Source organism: Astatotilapia calliptera, chromosome 12 (assembly GCF_900246225.1).
Source record: "Astatotilapia calliptera chromosome 12, fAstCal1.2, whole genome shotgun sequence".
NCBI classification, from domain to species: domain Eukaryota; kingdom Metazoa; phylum Chordata; class Actinopteri; order Cichliformes; family Cichlidae; genus Astatotilapia; species Astatotilapia calliptera.
In genome coordinates, this window is record NC_039313.1 from 23248962 (window position 1) to 23268940 (window position 19979).

Genomic DNA, 19979 nt, shown 5'->3' on the forward strand with positions numbered 1-19979 from the left:
GCAGCTCCTGCCAGAGATCTCCCTTATCTTGTCATGTGGAGTGGGGCTTTACTGATAATGGAGGAGTGAAGTGTAATTATGTGAAGTTTTCAACATAAGTCTGTGATAGCCAGTCTGAGTGTATCATCCTCCCTTCTGGAATGAAGCCCGTGATCGGATAGATGGGCCATAGCTGCTCAGATCTGCTCAGATCTCTCTGATACCTTGTCTGTATGTCTCCACAAGGCCCGGGCCAGAGACAAGCCAGAAATCAGCTCACACATAAATCCAGTGGAAACAATACACATGACATTAGAGCACCCGCAGAAGCACAGTATTTAATAAAGGACGATGAGAAAAGGATACTCACAATTTATCCAAGGCATAAAGTCCAAGGAAGGATCCGTTTCTCAGAACTCGGATTTTGTTGTGGCTCAGTATCCTGTAAATAAAAAAAATGGAAACAAATCAAATCACACGGTTGTTAAAAATAGGTTGAAAAAAAAACATGAGGAATAGAAATAGAATAGAAACATAAATTAGGAGGAGGAAAAAAGCCAAAGAAAATGTCCATTCAGTGCTGCAGTCACATGAGAGATTAGCATTAGCATTACCTAAAGATGTTTCAAATAAATGATAAGACAGAAGGGCATCAAGACAGAGGTTGCAATCTTGATAATCATTTATAAGTTATTGTTTTTTAAGATCAAAGGGATGTCTTTCCATATCAAACAAATGGCGGCACATGCCACGGTAATTAGCTCTTTCCCCGCTGGCAAATCACTTGGCCTTTGGAGTTCTTATCAGTGCACAGAGCAAAATGCTAGAGGGCAGAGTGGAAGTGAGGCTGAGATCTCTCAGTTTGACAGGGAAATGCAAAAATATAAGGCAATAGGCCAAGGCTGCTTTAGAAGTTGCATAGACTTATACTCTGCCCCTAGTTTCAGTGACAATATACTTGTGAGAGTTAAGTAAATAGGACACTACATGCAGAAGCCTGTTGGCTTAGCTTATTCACAACAGTAGAAGCATGATAGGGAAAATTTCTAGTCTGAGGCATGGATCATGGAAAGTGCAGCAAGTTAATTGTCTTCTTTATAGAGAAAAAAAAGCTACAACAAAATAGTTACTTTTTAATAAAAACAACTTTATTTGTATGACATTTGTCAAAACACAGAGTCCTTCACAGTTTGAATAAAAGCCACACATTAAAGATAATGTCTGAAGATACAGACACATAATCAACTATACGATCATTCATCACACACATACATGCAAATAGTTGCAATTAATAAAGAGGCGATTAAGGAAAGCTAACCTGTATAAATGAGTGTTAGCCAGAGAAAGGAAGAGAAACGCATCAGGATCGCCGGGGGGGGGGGGTCCTATCCCGGCTAACCAAGGTTGTTATAGTTAACTAAAAATTAACTAAAAAGTAGAATTTTGAAAATAAAATTAAGACTAACTAAAATTAGAGAAATCTAGAGAACATATTGTTTGTTTAAGTATCTGTTAGTAAAAAATGTATTACAGCTAATGAGGCTTTAATGGACTACCTGTACTGATTTTCCTGAATACTGCCTCTGATATATGCCCTCCGTATAACAACTATAATTAAAAAGACGACAATAAACACTGAAACTAATGAAATCATAACACTTTCAAACAATAGAAACTAAACTTAAACAAGAAAATACACAACCATAATCACTCGGATTCAGACACCTGTCTATATCCTTCTCAGCGTGGGCTCAGGGTACAGCCAGGACCCTGCCCTGGAGACAGGCTGCCATCATTAACACACCCTTTAGTCTCACGTCATTATTGCCCCTGCCACACAGCTTTTAATGGGCTGTTTGTGACATTAAGTGTGTTCTTAATTGAGAGAGTGAAGTTGTGTGTGTGCGGCTTTAAGAGAGGGAGCTCACTGTGAAGCGTCCGTTAGATTTACAGCAGCAGTGCACAGCCCCCCGTTTCCTGCCACATCAATAAAAACACTGCCTTCAGCTCCGCGCCTTCCAGCCCGCTTAATGACCGGATTTAATCGTCCAATCTCAGTATACAAGCATGAGCTGGCCCGACTCACTTCTTCCCTCCTGTAACAGTTAAAAGTGTCGAAAGCCAGCATTGCAAAATGGAAACGTAGGGAGTAAATCATCTTTTGCTACAGCTACATCGTGGACTCTTCAGCCAATATCTTGCGACAATTATCAGCAAAATTTCAAAAGCAAAGAAAACACATTTTCAAGCTGTGCTGCAATCAAGACACTAAAAATGATAACGACTGGAATACTGAAAGTAAAGCCTCTCCCACCATTTTTGACGTCATCCCAAATCTGAGCTCCCCCCCCCCAACCCTTTCCCAGATTTGGAAAAAATACAAACATGTCATGTTCACAAATTCCCACTGAACTCCTCAAAATAAATCATTATTATTAAGGCAGAGAGAGGATGTTAGACGAGAGCAATCCTCTTGTGGTGTAGCCTGGATTTGAACCCGTGACTCCTGGGCCTTGAGGTCTCTTGCTCGACTTTTGGGCACAAAATCTCTCCTATAAATGGATGCAGGCCCAGGATGAAAGTTACAGAAGATCCGGAACTGCCTGAATAATTCAGTGCAGATAGGAGAGGAGAAAGTCACATCTGGCAAAGAAACAAGCCATTTAATTCAACACAGACAGCTGAGATACAGATAGTTCCTTTTGGACTTTGCTTATTAAGCAGAAAACTATTAGTCAGGGAATAATGCACATTTGTTTCTGGTGTGCTCCGAAGGCCCACATGTGCACATCGCTGCAAGCCTACAGGAACAAAACACCTCCTTTCATATAATCACACACTGAGTTAATATGCATTCTCCAAACCTGCACAGATTTATTTATTTGTGTGTTGCATTCAGGTCTAAACCCAGCACACATTCCACACACGGTATTTCAATTATCTCGCTAAAACTTGAAAGCTGACTTTCGCAAATAAACAGCGCACACAAAATGAGCTAACCGAATTCCTCCCATAAGCAACAAAAGGCGCAGATTTCCAGGAACGCAGGGGAGTTGTGTGGCCTAGACACTGCTGTATAATCCCTAAAGCCTGATGTTTGGAGCACAGTTGTAGTGGAGGGCATTGTTCTTTTATAAACAATACAAAGAGTACAACTCTGAGAAAGAGAGAGAAGCAGAACTCTGTAAACAGACAGAAATAGTCAGCGCTCCCATCAGGCTAAACAGGAAACCCAGCCAATTAGCTGTTTATTCAGAACCCGGTTTGAGAGGTCAGGGGTTGCAGAGAGAGCACTTCCTGGAAAGTCATCAGACAGATGGAGCAGGGTCCGGACACAGGTGACAGCTGAGGCAAACGAGGGTCCATCGCTTCATCACTGTAGGTTAACAGTGCTTTACAAACAAAGAAGATAAGCAGCTTCTACTAGGAGGCCTAATGTCTGCTCAGCACACAGTATTGCTACTGAGGCTTAACTGCACATTTCTGCCAGATCTGTCTGTAAGTGACAGATCAGATGGCAGATTGATTTAATCTTCTTCTGTTTTCAAGACCTATTCGCATGGCACGTCAGTGCGCTAACTCAGTCCAGACTACGGTATGGTATCTTTCATTCACTTAACCCTTTCAGAGCACAGAGGCCTAAATTAGATGGGCTAATTGAATCCATCTAATTCATGCAACCAAAGGAAAAAGAGAAAGAGAGGGAAAGCAGGGCCACATGTCAGGCCCCAGGGATCTTGTTTAACCATTTCGCATAATTCATTTACATTAGGATCAAAAAGAAAGAGGTCATATGAAAAGCACCAGGTCAAACCGAGTTACCAGCTTCTCTTCTAGCAGTTCTCACTCAGCAGAAGGGTTAAACACCACATGTATAGCAACAACTTGACGTCACGGTTTTCTTTAATATAAAACATAAAAACACATATGGATGTATTCTTGGTTTTTCACAAACTTATCCGCAAAGAGATCAAGTAAACTAATATTCTTAAGAAAAAAAACCTTTTAATAAGTGAGCTCGATTCTCAAGTAAATTTCTGTAAACATTACATCTTTAAAAATGCCAAATTATGTATTATTTAAATCTTTGACATCATGCAAAAACAAAAAATCCCCTACCTGCAAAAACCTTCTCTCCAGAAGTTCAGTGGCAAAAAATGTGTAAATTTACGCATCGAATCACACTTGACTTTTTAGCTTCCATTGCCACAGCTCCGTGTTAGATCAGGCTTCTTATGCTGCATGATGGTGTGTAAAAAAAGTAGAACTATACAAAGCATCTTGTCTAGCAGACCACAGCAGCTCCTCCCTGCATCATGCCACTCACTTTGTTGGTTTGCTCAATTTGCTTACTAAACCCACAAAGCCTTTGAGGGCCACACGGGAGCAATGACAGCACGTCACAAATCGTATTTGATTTACTTCCACTCCCCACCCCCCAACTCTTAACTACATAGCTGTCTCATTGGTAACACGCTGCCCTGAGCCTGGAGGATAAGGCCTGATCTGTGCGGGTGCTTACGCACCTTTGTCTTCTGTATTCTGTATACTTTCTAAAGCTGATTTTGGGCCGTCGTTTGGTTGAACACAGGCGATAAAAAAAAGATACATCCCTCTATTATCTGTCCTAACCACAGCAAGAATGCTGTAAACTCAAACACAACAGGATGTCCTGTTTGCTTTTTGGTGTCAGTATCATCCCACCTTCATCCTCTCATCCTGCTTCTTTGCCAAATGCACTTTAAACTTTTTCTTTATTTTTTTGGGTGGGGAAGGATACACAGGAAATGCTCTAGCCTGGTTTGGCATGTAGTCCCGAACATAAATGAGCAGTACTTAAGTAAAAAGCCCCGATTTCAATTGGCTCCTAAATATTTAGGCATGCTGGACTCAGACAGTGAGCTCTGTGTAGCTGCAGGCTTCTACAGCAAACCACAAGCAGAAAAAGAGTCTTAAGCAAGGATTTATATTTAATAAGAATTCATCTCCAGGCTAAGCTCCTAGAGCTCATTATGTATGTAGTACACTTCACGTTCTGTGAATAATAGTATGGTTTTCTTTCATACTGACTACAGATTCATTCTTCTTCAGCAGATCCAGTCTTTACAACACCTGAAGCTGCAGCAGTCTCACCAATGATGAAACAACGGGAGCGCTTGAAAGATGCGATCGATCTAGAACTCCGAGGCCAAAAGAGACGGAGGTGCTCAGGTTCAGCGTAATAAAGAGTAAAAACAACCCAAAGCACCACTGTGTAAACATCAATTAACTTTGGATTGGTCTCTTACGCTCGAGGACCACACGCGGGGTGAGAGACAAGAACCCTTGAAAGAGATTGGTAACGTGGCAAAACTCCGGTCGTAATTCAGAGACCAATGGGAGCCAGATAATGAGACTAACTGTAAATGAGAGTCTCAGAGCATCATTACTGAATTAAGTCTGGTTTAATTAGCCGATTTGATAATGCACATGCTGGTCTGTTTCACATAAATAAAATTTAATAAGAATTTAACCGTGAGGGAGCTGAACTCTGCTGAAAGTGGTGCAATTACCCACTTTTAGATTACAAGAGGCCAGCTTTGTGTGAGCTCTTTCATTTGTGTCTTATAGCTGAGCTGCAAAACCAGTGCTGATTTATTTTACTGCATTTTCCCCTTTAGCTTTCCATTTGAGCAGCTTTTTCTAGCCAAAGGTGCATTTCAAGAATATGTGCCATTCACAGAGGAGAACTAAGTGGACATGGCAGCACTTCTCTTCATATATACATCACACACATATCCCTCAGAGTAATGCAGACAGACGGGGTGGATCAACAAAATACTGCGGTTACACCAAAAGATGGATTATAAAGTGCATTACCTAATTTAGCTTCCCAATCCCACTTACTCCATCCAAACACGGGCTCTAATGAATCAGACGCCATTACCCATCTACATTACACTGCTACTATGACTGGCTGGCAACTTGTGGAAGTTGTACCCCACCTCTCGCCCGCTGTCAGCTGGGATATGCTCCAGCACCCTCACAACCCTGAACCAAATAAGTGGTTTAAAAAAATGATGGAAGCATGCAGTGGATTACACTGCAATTTAAGCTCCCAAACCAGGAGAATCAAAATGATCCCTTCAGCTGCGGGCACGCCAGCGAGAAAGGATAACATCATCGGATGTGTCATAAGAGATGAGCTGTAAACTTTTAGAAAATGTTTCAGTGACAGACTGTGATGACTGTGATACTTTTACACCCACAGAAAAACATACACAACTTGCTAAGCTGAGATTCCTGTCTGGACAAACTTAGAGCCGTAATTAAAGCGGGCTGCCATTTATACATTCAGCGCTGTGATATGTGAGAAAGCCAATCTGGAAAACTTTTACTAACAGCAGCAATTAATCTTCCAGTCTTGCATGCAGAATGCAAGAGTGCGTCTATAAAAAAGCTATTTGCTAAATGAATGAATTGCCATGAAGTACTGCTGATGTTTGTTTAAGTGGAACACAATGTAGGCAATACAATTAAAAACAGCAGTCATTATTAATTATTTGAATTGATTTTTAAAAAAAATAAACCTGCAGTGACAGACAATAATAAGCATTTATACACCTGTACATATACACATAAGCTGTGAAGACATTCATTAGCAGCTGAGAATTGTGGGTAATGACATTTCGTGAGGTGTGTTAACAGCGAGGAATTATATAAGTATTAAGTATTAAAGTAAATGTAGATTATTTGTTTAGTGTCAGTTTAAGGAGATGTAAATGTTAATTCAGGGGATATTGAAATGCATCAGTATGTGTGAACTGCATTATTTTTTTCTGAGGGAATTATTTATTCTATGCTGTGAAAATATTCACATTTTCATTTGTAGGACTGCTGACAGTATGTGTGGTTATGGTTCACAGCCTGCATCAGAACTCTAACTTTAAGAAAAATCCTGTAAATTTTACAGTAAAATACTGGCAGCAGGGTTGGCAGCACTTTATTGTAAAATTTAAAGTGACCATATTGTAATTCTTTTTACATTTTTTTTACTGTATTTTTGAAATACAGCCTGCTTACTCTAAAATTGTGTATTTTTTTTTTACAGCAATCCATTGCAGTCCAGCTCTCTCCTCTAAGTCTCTTCCTTACTAACGGACACATTTTGTAGAAAGCAGAGGAGGAAAGTGGAGGGAGGAGGAATAAGAGCAGAGAGATCTCTCAGAGTGGGAGGCCAGTTGTGTCATCCTTGTTACAATAAGTGCTTTAAAAGAGGCTTCCAGATCGCACCGACTATTCAGCACATGGGTTATTCCTAATAGCTTAACCCTTTCAGACAGAGAGTCACCTAAGCCAGCAGTCCTGGGAGCCCCTTGCACCCTGAGCCTGTCCTAAGCAAGTCGTGGCACCAGATATAACAGAAAGACTAAATGCCCCTGAGCCCAACAGGCACTTAAACAGCAAATGCATGTCAAGATGTGAATGTGCCCATTGTGCCTGACCCACCAGTGGGCTCGCAGCAGCCACCAGGGAACGCTGCCAAGCTACAAGCCCCATTTACCGCCTGTCATGGAAAGGCACTTGCATGTAATTGCATGAAAAATATTTTTTATGAAATCATTTTGCAGACCCACATTGAGTAATTTAGTCATCAAACAGGGAGAAGAGGGTGAGAGCAGCCACATGAAGGAGTGGTACAGATTCCTGTCATTCGTGTATATGACAAAATAGATGAATTTAATGATTTATGCCAATAATTTTCTTGCATTACTCAGTTTTGTTATCATATTTATGTCCCTCAAGGCCTAGCGTGGGGAGTGTGCTCCTGCATCTGATATGCTGAACCGCTTATTATAGAGTGTACTGCATTGTGCTTGGGTTAACATGCAGGGCCAAGCAGTTAGGCTTTGTGGTTTGTGGTGTGTGTGTGTGTGTGTGTGTGTCTGTGTGCGTGCGCGCAGATTTATATGTACTAGTGTGTGACCTATCAGATTTATTTATATGGAAAGTGTGTATGTTTAACTCGATGGGTATGTGTGTGTGTGCGCGCGCATAAGTGGTCCAAAAACTACTAGTCTAAAATTAAAATCTGGGTTTTTTAAATGTCTCTAATTAGAGAGGGGAGGACTGGAGCCTATTTTGAGAGATGTGGCCATGCACGCCCTTCCCATATGTGTGCGCACAGGCTGACACACACACACACACACACACACACACACACACACACACACACACACACACACACAATACACGATTTGGAGAGGAAGGTCTCCACTTCAAGTTGGTCTTATTAGACAATTCATCGAGTTCTGCTATCAGGAACTGTCTACCAAAAGCGCTTCAATATACAATTTATTAAAGCTGAGAAACCAGTGAACTCCAAAGACATAAACAAGTAGCTGCCACAAATATTAACAATCAGGGAACACAAGCTAAAATAAAACCGCCTTACTGTGAGGCTGCAATAAATTAGTGCAATATTTATAGTCAAAGACTCGTCAAGACAAACCAAACTGGAAAGTTTATGGCTGGAGTGCAGGAACACAATAGTCAGTTTAATCACTGTCTAAAGTGTTTTTACACTTTTAATGAGGCAATTTAGTGAATTTAGCCATTTGAGACAGTGAGTGGAATGTGGTGTATGCCTGTTAACATTGTCTCATTGTTCTGTTTCATAACCAGCCTCTGTTTTCTGATTCCCAGCAAAGACTGCTGGGAAATCAGGCCGCGTTTACAAAGGCTTGGCTAAAATCTTTTTGCCCCAGATACTGAGTGCCTTTAGAGGAATCTGTGAGAAGGTTGTTTTTCTTTTTTCATTTCTGTGCAGCAGTAATGCTTTCTCGAATGACAGTCAGGGCTCAATTCAGATTTACCAACGTTTCAACACCAGAGGATACCACAGTGTATTAAATAATCAAAAGGCATCTGTAATAAAAACTGGTAGACCACCATTCTTTCCGAAGGAACACACATTCATACTGTATCTTTAAACAGCGGTTAAGCCATCAAGAAGATTTTAATCAAGGGTTATTGCTTCATGTCACAACTTGTTCAGTCACTTTAAATGTAGCTCTAAACCAGATCGTATTCATAGACAGTGTAAAGGATAAAACAATCCAAGCAACAGATGTTTAGTTTGTTGTGGCTCCGTGTAACAGCTTACTCAATAATACAATGGTTTTGAGTAACGATGAAGATGAGCTGCTGGTTGGTTTTATATACTTGAGTACCGTTGATAAAGATACAAAAACACACTATCAGTATCTCTTTTTTATTTAACAATTTTTTCTTAGGAAAAAAAAATGTGGTCACATGACGTTACCTCGGGGACAAAGCTGGGGTTGTTATTTCCCACTACTTGCAGTATTTATCTTTCCATCTAAAGCCCCTTCCACATATAAAGCAATTTATTTGTTTTCCATCCCTGTGCTGCTGATAGGGGAGTGCAAGTGAACAATATAAGCTCTGGTTGTATCGGTAATCATAGTTTGTGCGTGCAACACCCTCAACTTCTGGGTGATCCACTTCTACCACATGGCGATTGCACAGGTCGCCCAGTGGAAGGCAAGCTGTCTCCCAACAATTGCCATACAACTCAGATCGACTGCAATCACTCTAGGACAGATTGGCAAAGGTTTACACCTATACTTGCCATGTAATTTATAAATTTACAATCTGTCATCTATCATCATACAGTCTGGTGAACTCCAACATCTGTCGACAGCAGTCTTTACTCTGCTATGGAGAGCTGCTGCAAGCTAATGAGAGCCTCCAACCTGATGAACTTTGAAATTCAGTTTAATTCAATTTCATTGTATTTATATGGCACCAAATCACAACAACAGGCGCTTATAAAAGACCCCTACAATTATCCAGAGGAAGGATTACCATATGCAGTTCATTCACAGTAAGAGAGCGGTGGATAAGCTGCTGATTGAACTGCTTATTTGTTTGTGACAATGTGGCATTTAAAAACATTTTCAGAGGAGCAACCTATCTGCATGTGTTTCCATTCAAGCACACTGACATGACTGACAAAAGGAAACCCAAAAGCTTTCCTTGACTTTAAATTCTGCCATATGTTCATTTAGTGTTAGTACACAGACTAATGCAGACTTTTAGCTCTTAATTGTTGTGCTTAAATCCAGATTGGTGATAAAATGGCACTAGCCATGTCCAAAGCCATGAAGCACTAAGTTCAGCCTCTTTGCTCGACACGTTACTGTTCTTGCACATTCGATACTTTCTGTAGTTGCTGTATAATTGTCCTGGTCAACCCACCCTCTAAAACTGAAAGTGTAAGCACATTATTCATACTGATGGATACAGTTACTTAGTATACTCTAAGTAATATAAAAGTATATGAAATTCAGAAGATGATTGCACTGCATTGCCATAGATTAGTTCAAAGACACACACATGCATGCACACACACACATACACTCACGCAAGCCACAGGCATTCCCACTACAGACACCCATTATCTCCGTCCCATGTGTTGTCGACCCGGAGCAGGAACTTTGGGGGCCGCTGTGGTCAGACACAGGGAGCGGGAAGTTAGCGCTGGCAAAGAAAAGCCAAAGTCAGGCATTTTTGGAGTAAGATAAGAAGAGAGCAGCGAGAAAGGAAAAACTAAAATAACAAAAAGCCACTTGGGGGTATGAGATTACTATGACAACACACCGCTGTTTTTGCCAAGTTTTGGAACACCGGGGCCATTTAATCAACAAACACAACAAGGTGATAAGTGAAATGCACATTCATCAAGCAAACGGGCGGGCAGCTGCAGTACACACAGTATGACGGCGAAGACTCCCTCTCTGCTTATGTTACCTTGAACTGCAAGGACTTAATAAAATACAAGGCTTGTGTGGCACTGGCAGGTGCTGCAGCTGCAGTAGAAAACTCGGAGTATCCAGTGTCAGGCCGTTGTTTGCTTTTTTGATTTATTGCTGACCACGGCCACACCTAACATGTGTGGAGGGGAGTCTGCTCCCCCTCGTCTCAACACCTTTCCCCACATAAATAAACTCTTCAGGAATGCCCAGCCAGCACGCTCTCTCTTTCCCTCTCTCTCTCTCTCTCCGTGAACTTTCCCTGATGATAAGATGTCATTCGGGATGTCTCGTAGTCACGCTCCTATCTGACAAACACTGACTCACAGAGCAATCATAAACCACCGACACATCTGCTGGCCCTTGGGTATCCAGCCTCCCATTTGCCACAAGTGAGAGGCTGATGATGTGACTCAGAAGATAGCACAGCGATTAAAGGCACACAGATTAATACTGTAGGCAGCCAATTATACTACTGAGGTGAGCTGGCTTTGAAAAAATAGACGAAGAAAGTCGTAAATCACTTTTTAGAGGCAGACTGCTTAGATGCTGGTGTAGCATATTCTTGTAGGTGTAGATTATGCAGGATTAGTTCAGCCACTGCTAACACTAGTAATATTATAGAAAGAATTTTAATATATAAATCCTGTAAAATTCTAATAATTATGCTGGTTCAAATGGAGAAGGAGCAACCACAACCGTGTAACAGGGCGTGTGCCGTACATTTTGCTAGCAGCTGTGAACAAACTAAGAGACTGCTCATGAGGACATTTGATAGAGAAACTATACGTAAGTTAGTTAAACAAACATGGTGAAAAGAACACACAGACAGCAGTGTTTTGTACTACAAGTGGATGTTTTTTTAATAATAATAATCAGCACACACTTGGAGCCAATTCAGTATTCAAACTGTAAATCTGAATAAATTGAATTAATAATCTCTTTGAGTCATTAAGCTTTAGAAAGCTGTAATCGGGTACTGTGTTTCTCAACATGACAGAGTCATGATCAGCATCAAATAGCTACCTTTTAGACATTTTCTCTTTTTTTCTCATGAATAATTTAAAAAACAAATGAATAAGCTGAGTTGGTCATGTCGATGGTGTGTTTGCTGGCAGTGCCACTCAAGCACACCATCTACATGAGATGAAGACAAAATGTGGTTGTAGGAGTAGCTCGAAAATCAAGCTTTTATCTGCTTTCTTGCTAAGAGTTGAACTGGTAAAAGTTGGAAGGGAGAGCCAACTGTTTTATGCTGATGTGTTGTCTGTTAGCTGTGCAAGAATGACCTAACGTAAGTTTGTGCAGGACACTGGACAAAAATAATGTCAAAGTGACCTAGGTCACACAAAAAAATGTGACACTAAAGAGCAAAAACTAGTTTATCTCTGTATATGTGAACATAAAGTTTGCATCTCAAGTGATGCTGGTTTTAATGCAAAAATCATGCAAAAACATACTGTCTGAAGGAAGTAAATGGGCAGACATTCACTTCCATGATCCTCACTGATAAAAAATATTGTTGCCGTGGCTGAAATACTTTCATCTGAAACCCTTGACTGCCATTTAGCCACACTGACATACTGGGCTCAAGTTCAAGCACGCAGAGAGAGCAACTGCAGCTGTCTTGGATGGGGAGGGAGGGGGGACGATCACGCCAAGGATGGGCATGCTGCTGACCCTCACTCTGAGTATCTGAGCCCACTCGCTCAGGCTGGCATCCACTGAGCCACAGCCATCAGTCACTGACAATGATGACAAGAAAATACGCCAAAGGAGGAGCACAGCTTTGACTTGGGTACAAACCACAAGTTATGAAGCACCAGCACATTTGCACATGAGCTGCCACTGTACGTTCTCTTCATTTGTCTGTTATTCATTAAAACGCTAAAACAAAGACAGCTGCCCCCATGCTGCACTCATTTTTCTTTGGGTGTTTCAGGGCTATAGCATGAATCTGTAGGATACGTATACCAGTTAGCTAATGATACATATATATTGCTTGCTTCAACACAGATACCCCAAACTGGCATATTTGCATATGTCTGCCAGCTGGTTGTCTGTGAAACATCCTTTTTCAGATGAAAGATTGAATGAACTCTTCCTTCTGCTAAGTTGTGCTTCACAGCCTCCCACATTTTCATTATTATTAAAGCCATTTTTGTCCTGTTCCCTAATGCAGTAGTAGAACCTACAGTATGAAATCTTCTGAAACAGCCTTCACTTCATACAACAAGAATTCTGTGATCAGTTTACGAAGAAAGTCTGAAGATGCTGAAAACACTGAAATAGCCGATACTGAAAGATTACAGCTTCTTTAGTCAGCAGAGCTAAACTTTCAACATAATAAACAACATTTGGCTTTGGGACACAGGGGTTGATGAAATTATGCGTATGTGGATATTCCATTAAAATTATAATAACTTGTTAGTAATGAGCCCATCAATCATTGTGATTAATGGACTCATTTTGCAACAGCTGGCATCCACACTTTTCAGATCAAATTACATTATTATTGGAATAACAACCTGGATGGGTTTTTTTGGAGGGGGGGTTAACAAAAATGCCAGATTTGTTATTCCAATCGCATACATAAACAGTTAGCTAACTGGAATTTCGAACTCTACAGCTGGACCAATTTATCAACGGGCCAAAATTTTAGGCCACTATTAAATATTTTCTGATCTATTGATATTGCCATTTATAACAGCAAATGACAGAAAATGAAACAAGTAAAGAAGAGACAACAGAAACACCCTTCAGCCAGGAAGTTGCATAGTTTGCCCACCAGGGGGCACTCTGCAACATCCCTTTTGCCAACAAGTGTTTGGAACTACAAACAAAACAGAGTCAGGCAGAATCACTAAATACCTACACATAACAAATGGAAGTTTTTTTGCGTTTCAGGTGTCTGAAAGAAAAAAAATATCGGCCGATATATTGGATTTTTAAATCATCAAATATCGACATTAGTCTTAAAAAACATACTATAGCTGTCAGGCTGAAGTCTGACAGAAACAGTTCTGTTTAGTCCCTGGTATTGACAGGTATGTAAGAAAAGTGTGTTTACACTCCAAACCAGTTGAGAGAATGGAAACTATGAACTTTTGCTATAGAGGCATAAGAGACAGCTTCTGTTAGAGATGTAAGCCGTTTAGAGTAGGTACAGATGTTCCTCCCTCTGTCAATAGCCTCAGTATAGTCTTCTTAGCTTTACTGGGAGCGTCCTGTGTCACTGAGCCTTTCTCCTGCCAATTCACTCATTTTCTTTTAGGCTATTTGGGATGCATAAAACTGGGGATGTACCAACATTGGTGCCCATGTTGTCCCTACGTCCTTCTATGAATTACTGTCGGGGTCGTTAGGCTGGAACAGACATGTGAACAATGTCACCTTGTTCAATGTGGCATCCCCAGCAGATGTTTGAATGACTCAGTCCTGCCCTATTAATTCAAACATGTCCAATAATGACTGATGACTGGTACTTGAATAGGTTCAGACCTGGCATTAACACTCTCACTGGGTCTAGCGCTACCCTAATGTATTCCACTCCTCACTTTTATGCATCACCTTTAAATCCATTTTCCAAACAGCTTTTCTGACTTTTACCAGTACTAGTAAGGCCTGTACCATTCTGACTGGCCAGGTGTGAAGCACAACTAAATAACCTAAGCTTGGGGCATGGAGAAGACTGTGTAGAGAAGCTGGTGCCTTCAGTGTCTAAGCTGTAGAGATCTGCAGTCTTTTTTGACACAGATGAGTTCTCTCAGTTCATCCAGCTGAATTATTATGACAGAAACATCCAATCTGCTCTTGATAAAAAACAATATGCCAGTTGCATTAGAAAATGTCTCAGATTTGAACCTCCCTTGGCATTATCACAGACGAGAATTATTTCTTTTAAGTAACCAAAAGTTATTCGATTTTGCAGCAAATGAAGAAAGACTGTTTGCACTTCGTCAAAACAAAGTCCCGCGTCCATGTATGTCCTTGAACGCGTTGCCAAGATATGACCTAACTTCCTTTTCAACAGCTTCATTGCCATGATGAATAAAAGCTTTTGAAAATGAGAAATCCATATAATATCTTGGTATGAAGATGATCTGGTCCAGTTCTGATGAAGATCGGAAACAACGGAGCCTGTGAAATTTTAGCAAACTTAAAACACAAACCAAAAAAATTGATATCATATGGATTTATCATAGATCTTATGAATATTGGGCATATTGTTTAAAAATTAACTCCAGCTCCAACCAGCTGCTTCAGCGGCAGTGGTGTTACCCAAAATTGTAGTTTTGCATAATTCCGCTAACAGGCAAAGACAAATGTAACATCCAAAATATTAGAGACACGAAGTAATGTATTAAAAGTGAAGCTATGTTGATGCATTTAGGAGCCCTGCCTCCTCCTCTTGTGTCTCAACTTGGAGCTAAAGATCTGTTAGTCAGGGGATGGGGAGTTTTCAGTCTCCAGGGGCACATCCCTCTGAACTGCCTGCCAAACTTCTCCTCTCTCCATCATTTTTCTTGCTCAGCTTTCTTTCTTTCCCCTTTGATTTCCTTGTCCCACTTCTTCTACTCCTCGTATTCGACCTTCTTCCCTCGCTCCGGCCTCTTTTTAACCTACACCGTCTTTTCCCACTTTCTCCTCAACAGAACTTTTCACTTTCACACCCTTATCTGTTTTACCCTCTCTTCCCTTTCCACTCCTCTTCCTCTCTCAGCGATCCACCTCCTCTGCAGCCGTGCATAATTAGGCCTAAACACAAGCCTGCTCAAGCTCACATCTGGAAGAAGTTTGGACATGGCAGTTTCCTACCAAGACGACTAAATATTTAGGTTGAGAGTTACTGCATGTGGATGAACTCATGATAGAGAGCGGGGGGAGGGGGGATGGAGATAAAGAGAAACGAATGAAAGTGGGACAAACGACTGGAGCTCGATGGAGAAGGCTGAGAATAAATTTATACACCATTAAACTACTGATAAGCATAAGTTTAAAGAAACGGCGATGTGTAAACGTGACACACACTGCAGTGTAAACAAACTCCAAACAGAGATACTGACGAGCCATAGGAGGAGGTGATAATATTGGGGGGGTCAGGGGGGTGGACTGTTTGCTGCTCCTTTATGGATGGCAGGAGCAACAAACAGCCAGCTAATAGTTTTAATAAACAAATCGCCGTCGGGTTTTCCCATGAGGCTCAGGGGCCTCAGCTGGAATGTTCACAGGGGCCAGCTGTTGTGAATTACACGTAGCAGCCAGCCCCGGAAGCCCAAGGCCTGGTGTCCTCCAGCCTTTGCCTGCTCAGCATGGAGGAGAGCATTCCTCCAGGCTGCCCCAGAGAGAGGGCAGCAGGGCCTGGCTCTCAAGCCCTCCGATTCTGGAGAGGAGGAAAAGTGATGTAGGGCATGGAAAAAGCTCCTATGCCGCACCTGGGATACTGTCTGCAGTTTCAGAGCGTCTGTGGAATGTCAGGAATAACACGAATACCCACACAACTTCTCGCATTCCACATCTGGAGCTAATGTCACGAGCAACAGTGGGAACGCAGGCGCTTGAAAAGACTCACCGAATCCTCAGGAAAACAAACTTTCTAGACACCGTCGTTCCCGGGATATAGAGAAAATGGTGGATTGCAAGCGGAATTGTTTTCGCCTGGCAGAGAGCTTAATCAAAAAAGTGTCACAGAATGCAAAGCGCATGCACAAAACATCTTAACCAAAGTTAGGTGTGGGTATAGGAGATTATCTTAAGTCACCTCAACCACTGCCACCCGAGCCATTTCACCTCCTCCAGCTTTTCAGCAATGTGTTCCCCAGATGTTTATCCTGCCTTTAATAAGCAAGAAACATAAAGCCCTATAAATGGACTGCTGGCTGGCTTTAGCTCTCCTGGGCATAAATCCCCTCACTTTACCTCATATGCTTTCTCCAGTGGGGCAGTTGAACATGTTTTTCCCCCTGTGACGATGTGCACTTAGCATTTCTCCCGCTGGGTCAGAGTACAGAGACACTAACACACTGTGGGAATGAGCAATGTCTTCAAAAGACTGAGCAGCTGTGAAAAAAGTGGTGTGTTACTGTCCAAAGAAATGTGTCACTAATAGATCGGTAGGCCATCAGTCATGGGCAATAGTGTACTTTGGCCAGTGATGGTAGTGCTTTCAAGTTTGGTCCAAAACAGACCACACAAATAACTGCTTTATAATTACAAATATGCAACTATTCTGGGTCAGGATTAGTGCTGTCCAGCTCTCGCCAGATGTTTTTTTTCTTCCTCCCTTTTCAACAGAAGGAGATAGTGAGGCAGGGTGTTGCGGCATTTAAGGAGCCGCCCACCAGTAAAGCAAAGACTCAGACATAAAATACTTATAATTTGTTTCTGTTTATTCTAGTTCTGCGAGGCCAAGTCAGCTGGGCCATGTGCACGAGCGGCGGTGGCGGTGGAAGAAGAAGGAGCGAGCTGAAGACAGGGCGTCTAGCTGAGTCTAATTTAAAGCGACAGAGTTGTGTCAGAGAGGCAGGGCCAGATGATGGCTACAGTCAGCCCTATGCCCTCTCAACGCTTGTTTTAATGGTTTGCAGCATGGCAGCGTTCAGCCCAGCAGTTAAAGTAAATCAAGATGTAAGCGCCTAACCTGACAAGTCTTATTAACTCAGAAAGCCATTAATGTAGGTAAAACTAAGGTCAAGGGGTCATCGGTGTGTGGCTCCCAGAATACTTAAGCCTTAGATGATAATCACATTGGGAGTACTTTTTAAGAATGAACAACTAAAGGTGACTTCCCTAATCCTATAACATGGATATCCTGTGACTTCAACTTAATTTAACTATGGAAACAAGTTGTTTAAAAAGATTGGATAATATTTCCCCTCCAAAATGTTTAGGGGACATTCAGAAATACTATTATGAAAGCTGAGTGACACCAGAGAACAGAAATGAGGCCTAATTGTACCAGTGACACCAGTATGTCAGGCCCAGCCTTCAAAAATCCAGCCTTATGATAATAATACACTGTTAATTCGTCAGTTTGAATGTTACAGTGATGCTCAAAGTGTTCCAACTCACAGAGTGACGGTTCTGTTGGGCAGCAAGCCGGGATCCGGAAGTTCAGTCAGCTCCCCCTTGCTGCAGCTGACCCTGATCCCCACAGCCTGGACGCTGTGCAGTTTGGGGCGCTCTTCCGCGCAGCTGCAGCCACTGGTGGAGGCGAGCAGCCCCGGGCAAGCCTGGTAGAGCCTCGGCAACAGGAGCAGCATCAGTACCAGACGCCCCGGCAGCAGAGGGATGCCAACGCCGGGCGCAAACATTGTCCTTCGGCTGGATCTCACCTCAGCTGCACCCCAGCCTCCAATCATCCCATATCTGCAGCATGGAGCTTTCAGTGGGTGTAATGTGGGCGAGAAGAAAGTTGTAATAACAACAACAATAATAAAATCAGCTTTCAGGCCTTGAATGAATGGCAAGGTTAAAGGATCCGCTCAACAATGGACACTCGTCATCCGGTCATTCCAGAAATATTCAGCGCCGTTGATTTTTTCCCCAAGTGTCCCGTTATGTCATGGCAGCCCGGGCGCACAACTCCCTCTGGTCCAAACGCTTTTAATAAATCCAAGAGATGTGTCACCCTCCAAACGTCCACAACAGTTAGAAAAAAAGCGATCCAATATGTCTCTAAAAAGTTGATGGCTGTGTTAATTACCTTTAGAGAAGTGGGAGTGTCCAGATTACCGTTATCTCGCCTTCTGCGAACTTAATCCAGGGGTTGGTGAGATTGACGGCTGAGCAGTCACATCCACAGCCACGCTGTCGTTTATATGAACAAAAATTAATTCTCTTTTTCACTTGCTCGCATCTCTTGAAAGTTTCCCTCAGTGTTTTCCTCCAATCCCTAAGCTCACCGTTGCTTACTCTCATGCGCAACTTGAATTCAGTTTGAACTTGTTGGAAAAAAGAAACAAACAAAAAACAGCAACTTTTAGTTCGTTTAGAAGTGAGCTCGGAGCTGCGGTGTAATTCCCAGAATCTAGCGGTTTTGCTTGCTTGCCTCTGTCACACTCAAAAATCACTTGGTTACTACCCCAAGTGCGCCCATTCCGTCTTCGTCTGCGCCCTGGTCCCCGCGGTCCTAGCGCATCCGGATCTGCACAGAGCGAGACAGAGAGGAGGTTCCACATGTGACCGGGGAGGGGGTCAGGGCAACGACGACTCACGTTACACGCCTTCACAAAAAAAAAAGAAAAGAAAAACAAACATACGGCCCATTAGGTTTAATATTATGGATATGAGTTTGCCTAAAACCCACAAATATTTCCCCTATAAGCAAAACTGAAATAATTATCGAAATAATTAGGCCTAGTTATTAACTCAACTTTTGGCTTTTATCCCATTACAACAATAATACGTTCAATGATAAATTCATCAGAAAGGGAAACTGCTTTTGAAAATGTTGATCGGCCTGGGTGTAAAAGTCTGAAAGGTCTTGATTTCAGTGCCTGCCTGCACCGGGAGCCTAAAACTAAAATTATGAATGAATGTGGAAAGCCTTCATTGTATTGTGCCTTTGGAGCAGATCAAAGAGTTTTCATTCAATCGACGGGAAGCAGAGGAAGCAAAGACTTTTACAGATACGCTACGGCAAATGTGATATTGTTGCTGCAGAAAGAGTTATGATTAGAGTTATTGATCTTTAAAATGTAGACGTAGAGAATGGGGTGTCATATTGTAGATGATAACTTCTAGATTAATGGCATGTTTTCTTTTGTTTCCGTGGCTTCTCATAAATGCTGAAACTGGAGTGGCTGGCACAAAGAAGCTGTCAGGGCTCCAATACAGATAAGCTTTTTTCAGTCCTATTCTATCAAATTTTCACTGAATGTTCTTCCTCAATTATTCTGAGATAATAAAAAACATTAAATATTTTGTTGAAAGAACTATATATATATATATATATATATATAAATATTTATTTATTTATTTATTTTACAGAAACATTACATTTCTCCCCTAAAAGTAAAAGAATCCTTCCTCTGGCTCTGCTGCTCTTTTTTTCTCCCTGCGTGTATGGAAACTTCCCAAAATACAATATTTCAGTTTTAAAAATACCTTTTGATATACGAGAAGCTCAGTAGGATGGAAACCGTGGCGATTCAAATCTGGAGAGCATTTCAAAATATGAGA

At 41.6% G+C, this 19979-nt stretch overlaps 1 protein-coding gene across 1 annotated transcript in view; it reads right to left on the bottom strand.

Moving 5' to 3' along the window:
• Positions 1 to 18926, bottom strand: part of adgra2 (adhesion G protein-coupled receptor A2) — a 37934-nt gene extending 19008 nt beyond the window's left edge. Inside the window, exons 1-2 of the mRNA XM_026187328.1 lie at positions 17868 to 18926; positions 350 to 421 (exon numbers count right to left, since the gene is read on the bottom strand). Of these exons, the coding sequence (XP_026043113.1) occupies positions 350 to 421; positions 17868 to 18157 (362 nt within the window). The 5' untranslated portion in view covers positions 18158 to 18926. The remainder of the gene's footprint in view (positions 1 to 349; positions 422 to 17867) is intronic.
• Between the last annotated feature and the right edge of the window lie 1053 nt (positions 18927 to 19979).